The sequence below is a fragment of the Orbicella franksi genome, chromosome 14 (assembly GCF_964199315.1).
Source record: "Orbicella franksi chromosome 14, jaOrbFran1.1, whole genome shotgun sequence".
NCBI lineage: Eukaryota > Metazoa > Cnidaria > Anthozoa > Scleractinia > Merulinidae > Orbicella > Orbicella franksi.
The window spans coordinates 10460832-10483166 of NC_138158.1; the positions used below are offsets into that span (position 1 = coordinate 10460832).

The 22335-nt window shown below is 37.1% G+C and overlaps 1 protein-coding gene and 1 long non-coding RNA gene across 3 annotated transcripts; one reads left to right on the plus strand and one right to left on the minus strand.

Annotated features, from left to right (window-relative positions):
- The first annotated feature begins 227 nt into the window (after positions 1 to 227).
- LOC145468065 (antimicrobial peptide damicornin-like) lies at positions 228 to 5009 on the plus strand. Of its 2 annotated transcripts, none has more exons than XM_081451729.1 (3): positions 228 to 459; positions 3250 to 3373; positions 4842 to 5009. In XM_081451729.1, the coding sequence occupies exons 1-2, from the start codon at positions 357 to 359 to the stop codon at positions 3366 to 3368; spliced, it is 222 nt and encodes a 73-aa protein (XP_081307855.1). In that variant the 5' UTR covers positions 228 to 356; the 3' UTR covers positions 3369 to 3373; positions 4842 to 5009. The 2 variants fall into 2 exon arrangements, with proteins under 2 accessions (XP_081307855.1, XP_081307854.1); XM_081451728.1 differs by having other exon boundaries at positions 233 to 459; positions 3250 to 3369; positions 4837 to 5009.
- A 4510-nt stretch (positions 5010 to 9519) lies between these two features.
- Positions 9520 to 14583, minus strand: LOC145467793 (uncharacterized). Its single transcript, XR_014042116.1, has 3 exons — positions 14440 to 14583; positions 12013 to 12215; positions 9520 to 10370 (listed from the first exon to the last, which is right to left on the minus strand). It is a non-coding gene; the product is annotated as an uncharacterized LOC145467793 (long non-coding RNA).
- Between the last annotated feature and the right edge of the window lie 7752 nt (positions 14584 to 22335).

Consider the following 22335-nt stretch of genomic DNA (forward strand, 5'->3'; position numbering starts at 1 on the left):
ACATTAAACAAGCTGCTTACGCTGCTGTTTTTATCGCTCTTCTCAATTTGTTTTCTCTCTTTTCTCTCTACTTTCTGACGACTTCGGATAACTTGTTCGTTTGCTGCATTAACGTCCACGCGCAAAGATTAATTCTCCAAATTACTTGATTTTAGACATGCAGACGCCTTGAGGTAGTAAAACTAATAAACATTTATGCTATTAAAATCGCCCACCATTAATCAGCTATCCGCGGTGATTAGGGGAGCTATAAAAGGGGTGCAGGACGCAGAGTTTTCGCTTAGTGTATCACATTACCTGAATCAAATCAGCTAAGCAGTAATTTTAGATCAGTGAAGTACAGTCCACCCTTCACGATGAAGTTCGCTTGCGCATTGCTCGTCCTCGTGGCCATCGCCTTCTGCTTTGCTGAAGGAGAAGAACCTTTCTCCGATTCCAACTCACCTCGGGGTATTCCGGGTATGTGATATATGAAATTCTTAGAAGAAGTGGTTTGCTATGTTATTTAAGTATAAAAAATTGCGAAAACGTTGTTGACAACCTTACAACCATCTGGTTAAAAGTTTAAAAGTAAAAATAATTGACGACTTTTCGACGTTCGCCGTCATTATCAAGTCAAAGATGAATAAAATTGTGTGCGAATATAAATGTAAGAGAAATCCTTAGAGACACGAGCTAGTATAGTGAAAGTGGGGCGATGATCAGTTTAACTGTCTGAACTCAGTCGGGAAAACTGCTTCAAATATGTACTGTAAATTGATTGTAAGTTTGAAATATAATGTTGGTTTGATCGACATCGATGTTACCAGTGATAGTTATTTTCTACCCATATGTGGATCTCAACTTTCACAACACCCTTACTTTGGTATTTTACGTTCTAAATGTAGTCAAAACACGAACAATGATTTGATCCCGATTTTTATGTATCGTTGGCAAATTTTAGCCTCGAAATGGAATTTATCCACACAGGCCGCTTAGCTTAGGAAACTACTGCCAAAATTTATGTTAGGACAATTTGACAGTAGAGGAATGCAAACTTTTGTTTCTGCAAGTGCGCACATCCACTATTGCCTAACTTTTCAAATTTCACATTGTTTATAAGTTAAGCACCATACGTCCCCAAAATGTTTATCGGATAAGCTGAGATACTTTTAAAGCTTCTAAAGTAAGCTAATTTATGCCTTTCTCCTCTCCCCAAGTTAATGGACTCGCTTCTTAGTAGGGCTGCATCCCCCGCGCTTGTTTACTGGGCGTTCGCATAAACAATGTGACATTGAATAAAATGGCTGAGGGCAAATACCCAAAGCCGATTTAATCAATAACACAATTTCTCTTATGTATTACAAAAATATTTGGCTCAAGAAAATTGTAAAGTAAAGGTCACTTGCACCAAAGCGCGCGAAATTTCAATAATATATATATAGATTTAGCCAGGCCTAAAAGCGGAGCTCCTTTAACATACTAATCGTTTACTTGAGCCAATAACTTTTGAAGAAATTCATCGATAAGCATTTCACGAAACCGAAGGAATTGAACAAGCAAAACGAGGAAACGCAAGACACAAACCACCACGTGCGAGTGTAAAATAGGAAATCCTGTTCACGTTTAAAGCATAATTCTCAACGAAAGATGACCGAATGAAAAATATTTTGAAGAAAAAATCGCCTAAGATTGATTATCATTCAAGACGAAGCCAAGAACTGTATCTAGAAGCAGAAAAAAATTCCAAAATTTCAAAGAATTGTGGGTTTGCATTCAGTGTGTTCAAGTTTAATCAGCCTCCCTTTGCTTCTCTTAAAATAAGGACAACAACAACTCTGTGTGGCTGAAAATGGGGAAGTGGGTGACAGAGTGCTCAGTTAATATTTTAGCCCCATGAACCCCTGGAGTGTCAAGAAAACAAAACCTACAGCCCAAGGAGATTGAAACAATGGATGGAGAGAAGGGAGTAGGCCTTCACTCAGGGCCACTGTAAACATTCCCGGGTAGAGAGGAGGGAGTGGGCCTCCACTAACCTAACTCCAGGGGGTAAAATTGGAGGGAGTTTGCCTCCGAAAATCGAGTCTATGGGGGCAAGAGTGTGACGAGAGGAGCACTTCACCCCCACAAAATGCAAAGCATTCCCCCACTGACGGGCCACTGGAAAAATCTAGTTAGGCCAAGAATAACAATATCCGGTATAATAATCTTCATTTCATTTTAAAACAATATGGTGCCTGTTATTTTGCGAGGATTGAGGAAGTTTACACTATGTCAGAAATATATTTGGGAGATAGGTCCGCAAGAGGAGGGGGGGTGGGGGGTGGAATTGAGCTAAAGAGTACATTTTGTCAGAGCTGCTGGTGACGTATAAAGGGGTAAGCCCCCCAAAACAAAAGGCATTTGTGTCACTTGAAATAACAGGCTGGCCAACTTATAACGGGCTAATTAGCTGTTGGGGGACCTGTGCCAGAACAGAGGGTGGGGTTTTTATGTACCTTTCAAAACAGTCAGAGGACCAACGACCCATAACCTAAATTCACCTAAATGTTTTAAAATGAAATGAAGATTATTATACCCGATATTGTTATTCTTGGCCTAACTAGATTTTTCCAGTGGCTCCGTCAATGGGGGTAAATTGGCTGAAGCAGGTGTCGTAGCTGCACCTATCCGGAAACTGTGCCCAGCAAATTCACTTGATTCCAGACCCCCTTTACTGATTAGGAGCCTTGTTTCCCTTGTTAGCTTTTCCCGGGTTAGGAATGCACCAGAAATATATACAGATGAAAAGGGGTCCAGAGTCAAAAAAGGAGGGCCTGGAGTTCAGGTTGGCCACCATTGCTGAGATGGAAAAAAGGGTGAATTTGTCTTTCCAATAACGATGGTCTGTCCCTGTCTAAAAGGGTCTGTCTTAGACACCTTTAAGCGCACTAACATATACTTGGGTGAACTCCTTGGCATAAAACTTATGTCTCTGTTCATGAGAAGGTGTTTAGGATCAAAAGTTTGGTTGCAGGTAAGTTCGCCTAGTCGCAGGAAGCCGAAAAATGCCAGTGTCATAGCTACCCAGAGCATTAAGGAATCATTATTGTCAGTTCAGTATGCTGTACATTGAGGAGGCAGTAAAATAAATTCAACAGTTGTTGGTAAATGAAAGACAAATCGTATATTTGTATATGATGATTTCATCTGGACTCAAAGAACAGAATGACATTTTCAACGAAAAATTTCTTCATTTTCGACTAAATTGTAATCATGTTTTTATTACAGGTTGCTATAATAAAAATTCCAAAACATTCTGCAGACGTTTTAGGAAATTCTGTGCAAGTAGCGATCAAAATGGCGAATACATGAGAGAAAACTGTCGCTACCAATGTGGTTGTGTCTGAGGTAAGTAACCATTCAATAATGCGCTGCAACGGTTCAAACTCAATAAACTACCTATCTATTTTGTTTATCCATATGTAAATCAAGCTTTGGCCTCCCCGGGCCAGGTACATTTAAACTTTAATTTTCATACACATTCATTATTAATACCGAAAATATCAATTGCTATTGTCGTGCGAAATGAACTCAGAAACGTAGTTAGCATGAAGACACGCAAGACCCAGGGTGGGGTACCTTTTAGAGGTTCTTTTCAAAATTTCTAACGAGCACCCAGGTAGAGGAGGTTGCAACCTCGTTCCCGAGGAGACCCTGGGGAAGAGGCACGCACCTCCTCCCTTTTTGTATGGGAGTCACCCGGGACGGAAGTATGTTTGATAGGATGAGCTATGCACACACCACAAATACACTTTGAAGAACCTTAATTTTTTTTTTTGTTTTTTTTTGAGTAAATGTGGGATGAATGATCGAAAGCGCTTTACAATACATGGTTAAAAAGGAAATGCTGCCCTTAGACTTGCCACTTGTTGACCTCATGAATTTCAGGGTAGAATAGCTAAGCGAGCGAGGCGAGTTGCAAGGTTTAAGGCTTTGTGAATAAACAAGACGAAGGACTTTTCTGAAATTCTATGCTGTCCCCATAGAATAAAGTTAACGTATTCATGATTTCAAAATAGGAAAACGTTTATGCTTTAATGTTGTTAAAAAGGCTTAACCGAGTGAAGGACCGTTATGTTTACAATGTATAGTTGCAAAAAAGATATTATTATAATACTTGGAAAACTGCTTCATTGTGGATTGGCTGAGAGCTTGCATTCGTGAGTTTTTTCAGTCATTCAATAATTAACTAATCATAACATCTGCAAACTCTACTCGCTGTATTTGAAAATTCTTTTGTACCTGCTCAAGGGCTCCGGCAATTTTAATTAAGAGAATTTCTAAATACCACTTTCTTATCCGTACCTTTATCAAAGATAATTTTCAGTCTGTATTGCGCGGTCTCAGCACCCAAATTTTTGTGAGTCTCACTCGAAGGAATACGAATCAAAACTGTGAGGTCTTGAAAATGCTGCCCGAAACCGCCTCGGACAGCATTTTCAAGCCCGAGGTCACAGTTTTTTACTATACGGACCGACCCTAAGCCGGCAAATAACATGTTTATTTCGTTACGAACCGCTTACCTTATCTTTGAGGCATTTTAAATTATTTTTCCAGCAGTTTCTTTGATGTTCAAAGCTATAAATTCGTTTCATCAAGTGATGTAAGAAAGAACCAAGCATAAAGCTTCGTATCCATAACGACGGTTGACATGAAACATTGAATTCTTTTCATGTAACTAGTTGCGAACTGTTACATTATTGTGACGTCTTATATGAATCGAAGCAAAAAACGTAAACAAACTCACGAGAGTGCGCACTACGGACTGGAAACCTTTAAGGTTACTTACAATGATCTCTATTTTGCTATCCACAGGGAAGGAGGATCGCCTCAAAAAGAAGGCATCAAAGATAGAAAAGAAATCTAAAAATCTTAAACTTAAAATAATTTAACAACAATAAATCATCTTTCAAATTAACACTGTTTATTTAAGACCGTCTAAGATATAAATAATTCATGTATGTTTCAAGGTAAATAAAGTGACATTCGTAAACACTAGATTGTTGCAATTGGGTTCACTTTATTTGATGCTTTTCTTGCGATTTATAGAGTCATTAAAATATATTTCCCTGTAGAAAATGAAAACCAAAAATTCCTTCGATTTTACCGTTCGATTTCACTCAATGTGTACAGGTAATCAAATGATTCTGAGCGCAGCTTGGTTTAATAACACAAGTAAATTTTTCAAAACCTAAATACAAATTGCTCGAACCCATAGGGCGAGTGCAATTTGCAGTCTTTGAGAAATTTGTAAGAGCTTATTTATTACAATTTGTCTGAGAGAAATCATTTGATTACCTGTTAGTACAGCCATCTTGATGGTAGAAGGGCCGTTATAATCAAAACAAATTATAGCCACTAGTTACAGTAACTTGACAGGTCCATATATGTTTTTGTAAGGACTGTCAATATGTTTTCGATTGAACGCCCGTTGCCGAATAAACACCGGGTCTCTAAGGTAGAGTTGTAAACAAGCTCCTAAGGGTAATTTTTGAAGTACAATTTACATAAGGTATAATGGTAAGAAACATTGCGGTCAAAAGTAATGAAACAAAAGGAAAAAAGAAAAAAATTGCAGGAGTCACTGATAATTAAGCGCGCCTTCACCGGGCCAAGGTTAGAGTTTTGATAAACGGTACTATAAAGATGCAGAGAAAACACATTTCCCCTATATAGACATCGCGCTAAAATGATATTTCATCAAATCTCACAATTTAAAAATCAAGTTTTGTACTTCAAAAATTTACTTTGGTAACAATATACCCGTCAGAGTCTCCAAAAATAACCTGAAAATACAATAAGGACAATACAAGTAAAAAAAACATTTGTAGAGAGAGAGAGAGAGAATTGGATTTCACTGGTAATGACTACCAACGGCCTGTTTTACATGAAATGGCTTTTAATCCAGCTAGTTAAATTGGTGACTTTTATAAAGCAAAGTCATCTTTTAAATTTACTACAATTTTTGTCTGGAAAGCAACTAGCGCAGTAAGGAAGAAAAAAAAGAAGAGTTAGTAGACGATAAACTACAAATGCTTAATTAGATCATATCAAAATGCCGAAATTGCAGCGATATCCTGCACCATTTTTGCGCCATTTTTGCACGCTTTATAGGATCGAATTTGTGTGATGTCTTTAGGGGCTAATAGTCCTAATACTGAACTGAGATGACTTAGCCACGGAGGAGTCTTTTGTTGTCTAAAAATTACGTTGATTCTTTAGTAAAAGAACCCGCCATAGATTTCCGATGAAACTTGGTATGCTGTTGTTACAGGACAAGGAGATATTAAAAAGTAGTAAAAAGAGGGAGTAACCGTACTTGTTTTCACGCCACAATTTTGACAAATACGGTTATTTAGGTGACTTTTGGTAAACTCTGTGCGCAACAAATAAGCTCGATTATTTTTCAATGCAGCGTGTTATATAACACAGAGTTTGACTTTCTTTGATTGTTTATTCATCTACGTCCCAGAAAAAATGTCTTCAAATACCTTGCATTTTTTTTATCCTTTAAAGGAAACATAGTTTGGACATGCGCTGTTGGGCCAGTTATGTCTCCCTCTGTAGCATATATTTCATTCGCCAAAAAAGTAGCCATAGATTTCTGCTAATTTTTTTCTCAGTTATTGAGGGTATTGTTCTCATTAAAAATTAAGAAATAAAAGGTGGGGGCCACCGTACTCGTTTAAAAGTAAAGGAGCATTTATTTCGCTATCGAGCTTAGTTTGAGAGAAATCTCCTACCTTTTGTACGCGCACGCGCTCATGTGCGCGCGCTAATGACGCGAAAATCGTGCGTGGTAGGGATGCGCGATGCAATACTAAGGAATCACTTTACGTAGTTGTAGTTCTCCACTTCTTCTAGAATTTCTGCATTTTAGGGAGATAAACGGAGTGAAAAAGTTCATTTAAGGATCTGTTTAACTTCTTCTTTAAGACAGATACTAGTACTGCGTGACACGTAGCCACTGTTTACTTCGCATGACAAAAACCCAGCTGGTGTAATTCGCAGTCGTACTCTCCAAATTTAATTTCTACTAACTGAACACTCCTTGTAGCTCATTTCAATTTTGGACGATAATGGTCCGACCTAGAAGAATTTTATTTGCGGAAGCGTAGTTTTGCATTCTCGTACATAGGTGGAAATTGAATAGAACCAGATTTTAATTCAACAACTCCTTAAATGAATGATCATAAATTGGTATTTTTATTGATAAAAACTTTAGCTTTAGCTGGTATTATGGTATTTTGACACGAATGGTATTGATGTGATTGTTACTGACGATTCCTGCTGGCGCTACGATCTCTATACAAGTATCTTCAAACGCTAGAATATAATTTAGGGATGAGTAATTTTTATTATTTTTTTTTTTTACTATTACTACAGAAGAAGGAGGAAAACTATTTTCCTTGGCATTTTAGCTGAAAACAAAACCATGTCCTAAATTAGTTCTACTTTAAGTGATATGTCACACATGACAACATATTTTCCGAATTGCGTCTTCTAATAACGCCGCCAATTTAAAACGTACGGGGGTGTAGGTTTTAATTCCCTTTTTTTACTACTGGGGGCTAAATGTTTCAAAACTATGGTTAAAGTAAAGAATATTCTGTACCAAAAGATTTGATAATTCGTATAGCTTTCGTAAATTAAGGCAATTTCTGAGTTTCGTTTTTGCTTGGCGCAGAACCTTACTTTATTTATATCTGGGCTTCATTCACACTTTTTATTCATTCACATGGAAATCCAATTCATTTTCATTATAACAGTTTTGCAGCTGTCTATTCTCGTTTTGAAAGGGAACTAAAAGCCTGCGGTATCCGAAATTACCTTTCGGCCAAGGAAAAATGTTTGGAGCAATTTATTTCAGACTAATGAGTTGTACTTTTAACCCACAAATTTTCTAGAAAGTCAGCAGGTAAATGAGTGGAATGTTTTTACTTCCTTATTATATATCATTTAGAAGGTGGCCTATTTGATAAAAAGCTTGGAGTTGTAAAAACTCCGGTTTCTTACAACTCTTTTTCTACATTAACCATTTGATGCAAAACATTTACATTGTAAATATAATATCAATGAAATAACAGGTTGCGTAAAAGGTTTATTGTCTCTATAATTAATATTGTACCCGCAGAGACATCTGCAATGATGCACTGTGGGGAAGTCTAAACCTCCGAGTTTCAAGGAAACCACCGATGACAAGTTTTCAAGGGAAACTTTGAACAATATTTGTGTTTAAGATAATTGGATTCGGGCTACGCGTCTGACTGAGGTGAACACACTAGGGCAGCATTTGTTAAGACAGATGTGTTTTCAAATTTAATTTATGTCGTTTTCATAGACTTCTCGGTCTAACAAAGAGTTCATATCTGACCCAATGTGACTCAACGCGACTTATTTACTGCCAGGTAAATAATGAAAATGGAAAGATTCTCAGTTGCATTGAGACATTTCGTCTCCATCTTGACATTTAACATGTTATTTGATGAAGTAGTACCTGTCAGGCACCCAAACGCCCTTCATGACATAGCTTGTAACAAAATCCCACGTTAAGGACCCCCGGTTATAAGCCCCAGATATAGGCCCTTCTATTTGCTATTATAATATAAATAGGACCCTGCACGCGTTCTGATTGGTCAGAAACCCTTTTTTTGTCAGAGTATAAAACGTAGAAAAAGCGTGTTTTATTGTTTTTGGCTACATAGCCTCTCTATCATAAAGAAAATGAAGAAGCCTAAGCCGTGTATTACACTGTGATAAAACACTCCGGACATTTGAGAACGCTCGAGAATTGCAGAAAAAAATCGCCTGCGGCTCGTGTTTTCTACACTTCCCTCGTGTTCTCAAATGCCAATCGTGTCTTATCACAGTGTAATACACGCGGCTTAGGCTTCTCTATTTGTTGAACAAGGATAATATTCCGGATATAAGCCCCCCGGATATAAGCCCATCTAATGTATAAATGCGTTCCTTTTGCTTTTCTTTACAAACATCAAAATTTTGAATCGAAAGTTACAGGCTAATAGGGTAATAGGGTAATAGTAATAGTATGTCAGCTCAGCTTTAATTCGTTTCTCAGATACGTTTCATCTCGTCGTTGCGAAATATATTTTTTATTTCGCAGATATGTCCCCCGGATATATGCCCCCCCCCCCCCTTCCCGTCTATAAGCCCACCCAAACCCCTTTATGAAGTTATATAAGCCCAGGGCTTTATAGTGCGATTTTACGGTATGAAAACTTAATGTATTTCATTGTTTCTGATGACTTTGGTTTCTCAGGGCTTATGTAAACTACACTAGCTTCGATTTTTGCTGAAGATTCGACAAAAACTTTATCACGGCAGAAAAAAGGGCATCAGGATGTCTTTTGAGAAGAAAAGACAGACAAAAATAAAAAGCAAAGCAAAGAATAGCCCTCCTCAACCCTGTAATTCGACCAAAAAAACCGTCAAAGTACTTTGAGATGTATAGTTGTCACTTACACAGACCTGAAGCTAGTTGAAATTAGGACGTGAGGAACTACTTTTTTTTCGCAGGAGAAGATTGTACAGGGTTAATATTTTATTCAACTGCAGAGAATAACCTTGAATTCTTTGAAGAAAATGATCTTTTTGTCAAATCCCCACTAGAAATATTTTCAGTTGAGGATCACTGCAATCAGTGTGTAAATATTCTCACTCCTAACTGATATCTTTTCTTAATTTCGCTTATCCAATTTGCTTTAACTTGTTTCTCGTACCTACATTTCTGGAAGGGATGGTGTTTGTCCCACACCGCTCAGTTCCCCTCTAGGGCTAAAATTATAAATCATGCACATTCCCGTGATTCCCCACGGAAAACATGAACTAGTTCCAGAACAATCCGACCACTTCGTTGCAATTTCTTGTGGAAATATCTGAAGGGAATGAAAATGCGTGAGAAGACCGGGCAGGACACAACATTTAGGTGATTAACATGTGATAGGTTGAGTGAGAGCCAAAAAATTAATATCTTGTAAATTCCAACCAAAACATAACAAGCAGAGAAAATAGAATGCGGCAAACATCTAAAGAAACAGTTAACTAAAATTGAGACGTTTCAGTAACATTTAAAATGCAGTCATCACTTAATAAACAACAACAACAACAAAAAAAAAACTGAATTTACGAATGAAATAATTCTCCATAAATAAACATGATCGTTATTTCCCCATGATGTATAAATTTATTTCAAATTGTTTTCACAGTTTCAGTTTTCTTAGTTAATCATTGTTTAGACATTTTAGCCAGTAGTTGATCCGTTTTGCTGACAGGATTGTAGAAGTCACTATTTACTGTTTAGGATTCACTTTCCTCCCGTCTCCATTTCTCTGTAACATTAGTGAAAGAGCAACAATTAAACAGAAAACAACTGACTTGTTAAAAAGTTACTTTTTAAGTCGTAAGTTGCGTAAGCAAGTTTGCGCTGTAGTCGGGGTCAGAGTATGCCAATTTAGGGTTGGTCATTAAACTGTTAACTTTTTTTTCACAATTCCGCTGTTTTGGGGTCGCATATACATCAGTAAAAAAATCTTAAAAATTGTTGTCACTGACTTAAAAATCTTAAAAATAGACGTCTCGGCTAAAATACTATAACCTTCTTCAGTGATGAAATGAATGTTAACGGCGTCTAAATGTAAATGAGATGTTTATGAGAATGTGAGGAACTCGCTAGGGATTAATTTAGCATTTTGTAAATGTCTGGAATATGCGCGTGGTCATTAATTGAGTTCGGTTCGCGAATGGAATGCCACGCTTCCAAGAACAATCTATGCGACCACAAGGGATAGCGGTCTATGACCTTGACATTATTAAAATCAAATTCGTGGTTGTTTTTCATACAGTGTTGCGCCAAAAGAGAGTTCTTGTCACATGTGAGGACGGTTCTTTTATGTTCTTTTGTTCTGGATCTCAGTGCTCTGGATGTTTGACCGATGTAAAGTTTTTCACAGTTTTTACAATTGATTTTATACACGACACCAGTTGACAGGTCTTGATCGAATTTGTCCTTCGGTTTCTTCAGGATCGAACCAACCGTTTTGACGGGTTTATGAGCAACATTTACGTCAAATTGTCCCAAAGTTCTTGCAATTTTTTCAGAGATTCCTTGAAAATATGGCAAAGTAACAAAGCCTCTCTGGCTTTAAGGCTGATTATTTTGGGGCTGATTTAATGCTTTAGGTGGTTTGGTTCTTTGGCAGCTATTTAAGAATTGGTCCGTGTAACCATTGGTTTTGAGTGCGTCCACCACGTGTTGTACTCAATTAATGACCACGCGCATATTCTAGACATTTACAAAATGCTAAATTAATCCCTAGCGAGTTCCTCACATTCTTATAAACATCTCATTTACATTTAGACGCCGTTAACATTCATTTCATCACTGAAGAAGGTTATAGTATTTTAGCCGAAACGTCTATTTTTAAGATTTTTTAAGTCAGTGACAACAATTTTTAAGATTTTATTACTATGCCTGACTACAACTACAGTATTTTTATATACATCAGTGTATCATTTGACATCTCTAGGACAATGTGTAACGTAACGGTTGCGCTAAGAATGGAACTGTTAGTTCAAATTGAGTAGTTATTAAAAGTACTTATAACTTATAACTGACTCAGAGTAATTATGTGTTGAAACTTCCAGTTCATTTGTTGAAAAGTGTGGATCTCAATCGGTGACTTAGATGCTGCGAAGGACACTAGGAAAGGGTAGCGAAAAGATTGTCTCAGATCTGTCATCATTGTCCTACGGGGGTTTGAAACTAGTTTTTTAAATAGCCTTACTGCTGTGGGCATGAAGTCCGGAGAAAAGATCTTTGTGTAAATCAGAAGCAGTATTTTCAGGAAATGCAGGTCAAAGTTCAAAAACTCCAGGCAATGCCGAGGACTTCCAAATCTTGTATTCGGAAGGACTTTGTGACAACCCGAATAACACTATTTACTTTAAAGTAATAGTTTAACAACTAGTTACCTCGTTTGGAATAACGAGGTACTTTTTGAGCTCTGTCGTACATTTCGTAGATTATGTCAGCGTCTTCTTCAGCGGGCTGATTTGGAATCATATTTCTCCCACCACGAATAAGTGCCTGTCCTAACCCAAAGAATGTCCCCAGCAATAGCCCAAGAAACAGCGTTGTGGCCAATACCTTCCTCATGGTGAATTTCTTGGGTTAACTTAAAGATTGAAAGAAAAAGAAAGATTGACTAGTGATTCAACGACAATTCTATTATCGGCGACTGAATATGTAACTGGAAATTCGTAGCCTAAACGCCATTTTCAGTCTAAAGGTTGGAAAACCCTTCCGGCTATTACCTCACTCAGGCAAGTTAGAATCAAGCTTGACCGATCAAACTGGTTTTCTTCAAACATCCTTGGAATAGCCCCCAAACAAACCACTATACTCATTCAGTTCCATAAGGTGGATGCTTTGAGTACAGAGAGTGTGGCCAGGTATGAATGAAAGCGAGAAGTTTGAACAGCACGAGAGACATCTATGAAGCACTGGAGGCGCAGGCAAAAGCAACTATAGTTTTATGAGTACCGGTGGCACAACTGCGCTCTGCTTCTTCCATAGCTTGACAATCGGAAAGGATTAAAGAGTGAAAAAACTATTTCAAACATATAAGGCTAGTAGGAATAGCAACAAACAGATTTTATTGAGCTCTGTTTGAGACTTTCGATTGGGTCATTCCCGCTGTGGCCATTCCACCTAATCGTTATACTGAATTTACGGAATATAAATATAGAATTTACAGAATATAAATTAAAGATCTTAGAAGTTTATTCCTATTATTTTTCCCCTTTATTTTTTCCCCTTTCTTTTAGATTTTTAATAACCTTTGCGCCATTGACAATTATTGGATTTAGCACTATACAAATATTTTAATTATTTATTTATTTATTTATTTGTTTATGAATATACCTCACTATATTTAAGAATCGCGAGCATCTCATGATTTTTCTCACAAGAGAGACGACATTACAACACAGTAATGCCACTGATTTAACTTTGGCCGCCGTGATAGGCTCAAAACTTGAAATAGCTGTTATTGAAGTTATCAGCGGTTTGACATACAAACGAGGGGAAAGGGTCAATTTTGCTTTGTATTGACCAGGTCGCCTCGTTTGTATGCCTTTTTAAACAAAGGAATATTTGACTGCAGGCTCAACTGCAATAAGAGCTATTGACATTGCGGCACTGAAATGGGTTTGTCACAAACGCTTCAAATCTCAGAACTTTAGAGCGATGAAAGGCTGCTAATGAATCTTACTTTTTTCAACCTATTTCGCCAACATGTAGTATTTGTTTCCGCGGCCTTCCTCTTTGAAGTTGTCAAAACTGGTTAAGCCTGACTTAGGTGAATCTTTGTTTACAATGTATTTACCTCATTAGCATGCGAAACTCAGTTTTCGATTGAAGTACCAAAATACATGCTCCGAGTTTTGAAAGGGCATGTCACGATTAACTATCCTAAGGAATTTGAGCCTGATGTATTGAATTCTCTTTGTGGGGAGTGGTCTAAAATCTCAAAAGTTACTTTGCCAATTACCAAGTTTCACAAGCTCTTTAAATCGTTTAAGTCAATTCGTATTTAGCATGATGTCCTCTCACACAAATTCGTATGTTTACAAGAAAAAAAATTAAAAGTGACGAAATTTTGCGTCAACGATTGTGAATCGAATATTTTCCTTTCACTGGAGTATTTTTTTGCGAGGAAGAAAAGCTGACGGAAGATTAGGAACGCGCGACTTTGCTTTGTTGTTCCTTCTCAGAACACCGAGGATGACAGACCAATCAAGAACGATTCCAAATTCCCTCAGTTTTTAAACAAACATTTCTTCCATGAACTGGGGAAATATCAGGAAACTTCTATACAAAAAGGTGATTGAAATAAGATCGGAGAATTATTGTTCGTAATCAGGGTATGGGGTAAACTTATTGGGAAAATGTGTGGTGGATGTGACAATTGACTTCACCCGAATAATGAAGAGATCCGTCGACTCAAAAGTATCAATGAGTTAACTGTTTTAGAGAAAGGCTGAATAGAGAAAATTAGGCTAAAAACAAGATAAAAAGCCTTGCCTTGATCAAATACTATATAAAAAATAAACTGGAAGTAACTTAAGGTCGACTTCAGCTCCGACAAAGGACTGTAATTATTTGCCTCGATCTAGTATTGTAATCATACATTTTTGCCTTCAGTAAACCCTTTTGCACCTAAAATTGTTTAGTACGCTTCAAAGAGGGCGCGGAGATGATCAAATAATTGAAATTTCATGAAAACTAAGCAAGATCAAACGAAATGGCAGGAAAACAATACCAGGACATTTTTTCGATTGTAACAAACCCATAGAAATAATAAAAAAATATGAGCAAATAGAAAAAGCATTACTTACATTTCAGTCAGCGAACGAGTTTTAGTTTGTGAATTGTCTTGGTGCTGCAGCAGCTAAAACTGAAGTAAAATCAGGATTCAGTGGGGAAAGATATATCCGTTGTATATATCTACATCATCTTTCTTCTTACGTGAAAGGATATTGACCACTTATAAATATCAGATCTCCGAAAAGAGATAATAGCTTTGTGGAAGGCTCTCATGTAATGCCAAACAAAAGCCGCCATCTCGTCAGACTTCACAATTACTTAATTTATGTAATGTAAGTTTAAAATTTGACATTTCCATTATTTCATCAACTCACGTTTATCCTAAGCAATTGTTTTTTTTTAAAGGAAACTTTAAAACCTATTTTGTTATGGGAAAAAATGGTCAAGGAGTCTTTTTCCGAAATTTTAAATTTGTGAAAGGTTTCAATGATTAGATTTAACGGGGAATTTTATCTCTGGGCTATTGTAGAATTCAAAAGAGGGGAAACGCAGCATAACTGCCATTTGGCTAATGAGCCTAAAATCAATTACTCTTATAGTTCCAAAAGATATGATACAATATGATTGTTAAGCTATTTCCGAAAAAAAATATCGACACTAAGAAAGACCTTAATGTCAATTAAAAATATTTGCTCCAAAGGAGACAATAATTCATTACTTCAGTTCCGCTTTCAAATGAAACCGATTTGGAATATTAATCAAAAAACATCAAGCCAGGTAGCCAGAAAGATGAAAAAGTTAACGATAAACAAGCAGCTCTCTGTTCCCTTATAAATGTTCAAAATAAAGTTTCTGGCATACATATTTTAATAGCTTTGTTCTTCTTTGCTTAGGCTAGATTATTAAGTGAGACTCTTTTTTTTCAATAAAACTTTGTTAATAATGCCAAACCCTAATGAGCTATTCGCTTTTTCGGCTAAAAGAAAGTGTTTCTCGTCCTGTGTGAATATTTCACAACTAATAAAATTTCGAAGTTGGCATTTTGATTTGGTTTTAGCTTTGAATTTAGCGATAGGCAATGGCTGATGTTATCTATCCTACAAATTAGCATTGGAGGTATTGTATATCCGTTCTTCCTAATTGATGAGTGATACAGTGATTAGCTTCGATTCCCACAGACAGTATCTCAGTATTATTAATTCTTTTCTTTAACTGCATGGATTTGAACCATCAATCAATTGTTTTTAGGAAATGAAAACTCGCAGGATTTGAGCAGATAGCTGATCCCTAGTTTTTGTTGAGATTTTTAAGTGAACGTATCTTTAAGTGATCAGTGCTATCTCGGAGGCCCTTTCTTTGGGCGAATTTTAAACACGATTGTTGACGCTGGTGCCAAGCGAAAAAATAAAGCTGAACTGTAGCATAACGCTTTCGTGTTTTATTTCCCATGAGTAATTTATTAAGGACCGATTAGTTAAATGGATTGTAGATCAAGGTAAGAAAGTCACGTTCACGGAACTCCAAGCCTTACTCTTTGAAGAGTTTTTGACTGAATGTCAATATATATTTAAGGATGCCATCAGTACTTTTAACAGTTATGGTTATAGTTTCAATATCAATTGCTTTTTGGTAACATGTGTTCTGTAATTTTATACTCTAATAAAGTATTTGTATTTCTATTTTCTATGTTCCGGGCCAAGTTTTGGTCAGTTTTTTCTTATATATAAACAAAGTTTATCTTTGCTTGGCGTTTTTTTTTTTTAATTGCAGAAAAACCAGGGCATCAAACCAGTGAGGAGCGTCGGATCTATTAAGACTAGGATCAGTACAAATGCTGAAATAATCAATAGAATCAAAAACTTATCTTTACGGTAGGGAGAGGAGATGAAGAGAGATAAAATGAAACTATGAAATGTATCTTTTTTTTCCTTTGGTTAGCCCTGGGGGTCTCTTTGTGTCCTCAAAGATCGACTTAGAACAATAGAAAAGTAAATGTAACAAAAATCAGACACCCTTTGCATTATTGCTTGCAATAAAAAAAGTTAATTTAATGACCAAACATTTTTAATGCGTGAGCCTGGGAGGGACAAAACTGCCCCACCTAAATATCTCCAGTTACAAAAGTATGTATACACTAAATGATAATCACACTTAGTGCTTGTAAAGCATCTGAACTTCTGTAAAGTATTGGTTACCATGTGTTAATCATGACGTCACCGAACGCCACACATGACGTCACAAAAGTCAAGATGTCCATTATCTTGACGGACGTTTCACTGCTAGAGCGTCAACGCTGTTTTTGTGATAAAAGATTGAAATCAGCGCGGACCCCAGGCTAAATAGGACTAAGTTACAAAGGTTTGAAAACAGTCTGGGTGTACTGTTTTACCCCCCCCCCCCCCCGCCCCCGCCAGCCCAAAGGGTATAAGTTACGTCATGACTGGACGAAGTTTAATTGTGTGCATACTAGCAAATGAGACTACATGTACTTTGTGTCTCTGCCTGAGTAGGCTTACACTTCATTTAAACTCGCCTGTTAGATTCAACTTTATACTTGATTTGCACTTTTGCACTTTCCTACATTCTTGAGCTATTTTACAGAGATATTTTACGTCCTTTTTGCTCATGGATGAAGTAACATCCATGAGCTTAGGGCAGTCGGATGGCGCTCACTCACTCACTCCATTCTAATTAATTTATTCATTAAACCTGGATTAAACAATTTCTCCTGCCTCCCCTGCTAAGTGTTGTTTTTGTCCAAGAGTGTTCGGTCGACTTCGGGAAAGGTTCTTTGACGAGTGGGGACTAGAAAGGCGTACATTTTTGCCCGATAAATCGAAGGCCTGGGTACGAGTTTGTCGAACACCTCGAAGATTGAGGTCGGCCATTTTGGTTTCATGTGATTTTCTTTCCTCACACCTAGATGAAAGCTGGTAGAGGTATTTATGACTGTGTTCATGTATCGTTCACAACAGCACGGTCGGCGAGGTCAAAGAATTGATACATGACACCCGGGAAGACAAAGCCAGAAAGTGAGATCGTGATTAACATATCGGGGAAGTTAAGCTCGTACCTTTTTTTCTTGGTAAGGGAATTTCCACTCGTGCTTTCCACTCGCTTTCTCTCGTTGTGGAGTCCAAGGTAAGCATAACTTCTTGTTAGGTTTTGATTTCATTGTTTCTTTATTGTTTTATTTTGTACGTACACATTGAAATTCTACCTGTGTTAGTATCGCAAGCTCGAAATTTGTAAGCTTGTTTTTAAACACCAAGGGGAAAAAAATTTCGAATTGCCATATCTTTTAGTTTTGTTGTCGTTCACACTACATTTCTTTTATATTCCATGCAGTTCGACCAGAGTGAAAATTTCTTCACGGATGATATGCAAGACAACCTACATGTACGATTGAGTAAATATACACTGCAATATTTTAGTGATGGATGAACAAATTAAGTCCAAGAGACTGTGTAGATCTATTTTTTTTTTTTGCAAGAAAGATATGCTGTCCAATTGTGTCAAAAAGCCGGACGCATGGTGGCTGGTGATGTAGAGTTTTTTTTTTTTTGCTCCTAGAAATGAGAGATTTAAACAAATTGACATCAAAACTTGAATTATGGAGAAGAGAATGCTTGATACTTGTCAACATAAGTATGTTTTGTAATCATGGCAAAAATCTATTAGCAGAGACATATCTGCAATCCTTTTCAATATTACTACATTGCTAGTGAGACTAGCGCAAACAATTACCAAGATATATAGGAATAAAATACTGTGATTTTTTTTTCAAAGAAAGAAAATTATTGTTATTTTACTTTCATGCACTACAATATGTAGTACCCTTATTATTGCATTGCATCAAGTAGGGAACTTTTTCCTACAGTTAACTAATGGTGCACTTTCTTCAGGCTGGAGGTATCATAAGACTTAATAGGACAGGGATTTCAAACATTAATTGATTATTTATCCCACAAATAAGATCTAGTGGGCCACATTAGGTTTGTGAAAGGGGTTTCAGGCTAGAAGCTACATGTATATGAAAGGAAAGCCTTTCCTGTCAAGAACACTGTTAAATGGATAGGTCTTTGACCTTGGACCAGAGCCTCCTTGTATAAAACTTTGTTACTTCCCTTCCTCCGCTCCATGGACATAGTTCTATAGAAAAAAAAAACCTTATAAATTGTAAATAAAAACATTCCCTTCACTTGAGGTTCATGATTGAAACAAAAGTGTCTGAAATCATTCTTATAATATTGAAGGAAATACTTTTTTTCCATAGATTTCCTGTTTACCCGCAAACTACAATCAAATTGTTTATGTTCGACTTAGCTTATAGTAAACAAGATTTTGCCAATATCCATGTCTCACTTAAGTGAAATTGGGCAAAATAATCTTGGTCGTCCTCGCATTCTCAAGTTGATTGTTGAAAATAAATTTCAATATCATGTATTGTAATTTTTGTATAATAGTAATCATTGTTATACAGCTGTTTCATAATGTTAACTGAACAAGGACCATAACCAAAATACCTTGACCCAAAATGCACTGCTGACTCATATACATTATTATATTGTCAATTTTGGACTGACTGGTAAATATGGTGAACTCTCATTTAATGATTTCATTTTGAAACAGGCTGTTATTCTTTGACACTACATCATGTACAAGTTAATATGGTAACAATGTTCCAATTCCAATTAAAATTAATTATTATCCATTCTAAAATAATTCCAATTAAAATTAATTATTATCCATTTTAAAATTTATAAGCTGTCTGTGTAAACAACCTGTTATTTGATTTTTGTATTTCTTTCCTATTTTGAGCAGTCTGGCCTCGAGCCCTGGCTGGGAACATTGTATTGTGTTCTTGAGCAAGACACTTAACTCTCACAGTGCCTTTGCTACTCAGGTGTATAAATAAGTATTGGCAAATTTAATATTGCAGGGTAACCCTGCGATCGACTAGCATCCCATCTGGGGGTAGTAGAAATACTCCTAGTTGCTTCATGCTACAGAAACTGGGATAAGTCCTGACCTGATGGACCACTTTACTTCCACTTCGGAGTTGCTGTTTGCCTCTTTTTTAGAACGAATGCTCGTGCAAAACATTTCACATGATAATAACTTGATTTTGAAGAGAATGAACGTACAGGTGACATGCATTTTCATATGAACAGTTTTGCACAAAAACTCGTTTAGTCTCAGAGGCAAAAATCAACTATATCATCCATGAGCTGGCTCAGGGAGCCTTTAATTTAATTCCACTAAAAAGACCTCGAGTGAAATATTTTCCCACAGATCCTTTTTACATTTTGTATGCAATTTTTCGTCAAATATAAAGAAACAAAAGTTTTCTTTCAGAGTAGCAGGTACTCAAAAATGTAAAAACAATAAACCCACACCTGTCAGACGACATATACGCGCGACCTTCGACTCACGTGCGTTCAATTAATTATCATCGCACGAGGCTGAGCAAAATATCGTGATTCGTCAGTGGCGAGCTGCTCAGTCAATTACCAAAGTTGAAGGCCGAGGCATATATTTGCAGGATATAAATACCAACAAATCACCAAATCTGAAGGAAACCGAGATCAACAATTGCTTTGTCACTGAATTTGTTTTTCGTAACTAATTTTGTAAAGAGGGAATTAAGTGCGCGCTGTCTCACGGCAGTATATTATTTCGAGGAAATCACAACTTCTTCTTCCCTGATTCGGGCTGGTCCTCGTCTTTTTCTCCTTTTATTGAATATTGCCCAGTTAAATTAAGGATTTAACTCCACTAGCTTTTTCTGCTCGAAAAAAGACTATTCTGCTTAAAAGAATTGTCCCCAAAAGAGACTATTCTGCTCGAAATTATGCTCCAAAAGTACTGCTATGTTCGAATTATGCTTCTATAAAAATTAATATTCCTGGGTTCAAAATACTCAAACATGAAAAATGAGACATTGTTTCACCCATCTAGGGTAGCCTCAGCCACAAGCTGCTACAAAATATCTAAAAAGTTGCCCCAAAACTCTTTACAAGTTCCTTGAAGTTGCTTAAAAGTTGCTCGTTAAGTAAAATCGAAATGACAACCAGTTTTGCCTTTATTTACTTTCCAAGTGCCACTGGTGAAGTACAATAATGCAATTTAAAACTAATGTCTTGTTTGCCTTTTTTCTTGGCAACGCAACAACTGCGGGTGACTTTCAAATGTACAACTGTAATTTCATTTGTTTTCCTGCAAAATCAGAATACTATAACATTTCAAACATACAAATATTGACAGAGGCAATAGGTTTATTAACATTTGCTCCGAGCTGTTTGGCTTCTCTGATAGGGTCGTTTTCATTCGAGGAAGAGATGGAAATTTCTTCCTCAGTTTCGATGTTCGTCGCCATTTTGAAAAACGTGGTCTTATTTGCCAACTGCTGACCTCAAACTGCGGGTAGTCCAACTGAGGGGAAGGGCACAAGATTGAATTAGCGCGTTGTAAAATGTTATCTATAATATTAACTGAAATTTTCTTATAAGGATACATAACAAGGCTTAAACAGTATAATAGGACTTGGTAATTCCTATGAGTTGCTCAAAATTTCATCAAGTTGTCCCAAATTCAAAAGTTGCTCTAACTAAGAAAAGTTGCCAGAAAGATGCTCCAAACAGCAAAAGTTGCAAAAAAGATGCCGAGCAACTTGTGGTTGAGGCCAAACCAACATATGCGCATTTATTATTCAATCCTTAAAATTAACATGGGTAATAACTTGTAATAATCTAAAGAGCCTGAGACAGAAAGCATTCATCTGGAAATTCCCGGATTCTTGCTGCTGGAGAGGCATGTGGGTCAGTTGCAGTCTTAGCGTGTACAAACCGAGTATTCCTATTTTTGCAAGAATCATTAGAACTAATTTTTCGTTTACGGGCAAGGTCTTACTTTTCTGGAGCCCTTAACAAAGATAGAGCATTGATGACCTGTCTTTCTTTCCTCGTGGTCAGTGACTTCTACCAGTTCCGGGTTTGGTTCCGCCATCTTGTTTTGCTCGGATGCCCGTGCCAGCTCCCTCTCAGACTCGTTCCCAGGCCCCAGAATATGCAAAAGGGCCAAAAATGGCCTACAATCGAAGGTCCAGTCGCGGCCACCTCTCGTAGGCGACCACCACTCCGACGACCAGTTTTCCAAGATACCAAAAGTTTCCAAGTCAAATCACTATATTTGGAATTTCTTGTAAGCGACCACCTCTCGTAAGCGACTGAGACCACTTTTAGAGCTAAAAGTTTGAAAATCCTTTTGTTTTTTAACCTCCCGTTAGCGACCACTTGACAGATAATAGAGCGAAAATTGGATAATAAGTTGTTGCAACATTATCGCACTTCTGGGTATTGCAAGAGAGGGAAATTTCTCCATGGGAAGGACCGGATATGTTCTCAAAATTGACTTTCCACGTGAATGAAACATTTAATGCTCCTTATATTATATTTTGTGCTCCTGAGGCTCGAAATTTTACCGGCAGAATGTGTAAGGGCCTGGAGTCCAGTTGCTTCCTCGCTGTTTTGGTCTAGTAGGCATATTTGCTTTCCGGCCGACAACGCTGGAAATTGAGCTGCCATTTTTACCACAGAAGTGAAAGCAACTACGCATAAGCAGATTATTATTTGCAATAAAATCACTGTCAGATAGTTGTGTAAATAGGAGACGGAGAGGGAGAGAGAAAATTTCACATTGTAGCCAATGTCGGCTGTTAAATTCATAAAGGACGCTCGATGCTATAAAATTAAATCATAGTTTATATCAGTTTGGCGCACTATACTGCATAGAAAAGCCGCTATGTTGTATAAACGTGTACGTTAATTACAACGAAGTTACGTTTAGTAAGAATGTGATGTCATTGGTATTATATATCATACGCGCAACAGAGGTTTTCAACTTGCAATGCAACAATGTTGCGAGACAAGTTGAAGAAAAATGTTGCCCGTATTACCGGGCCTTAA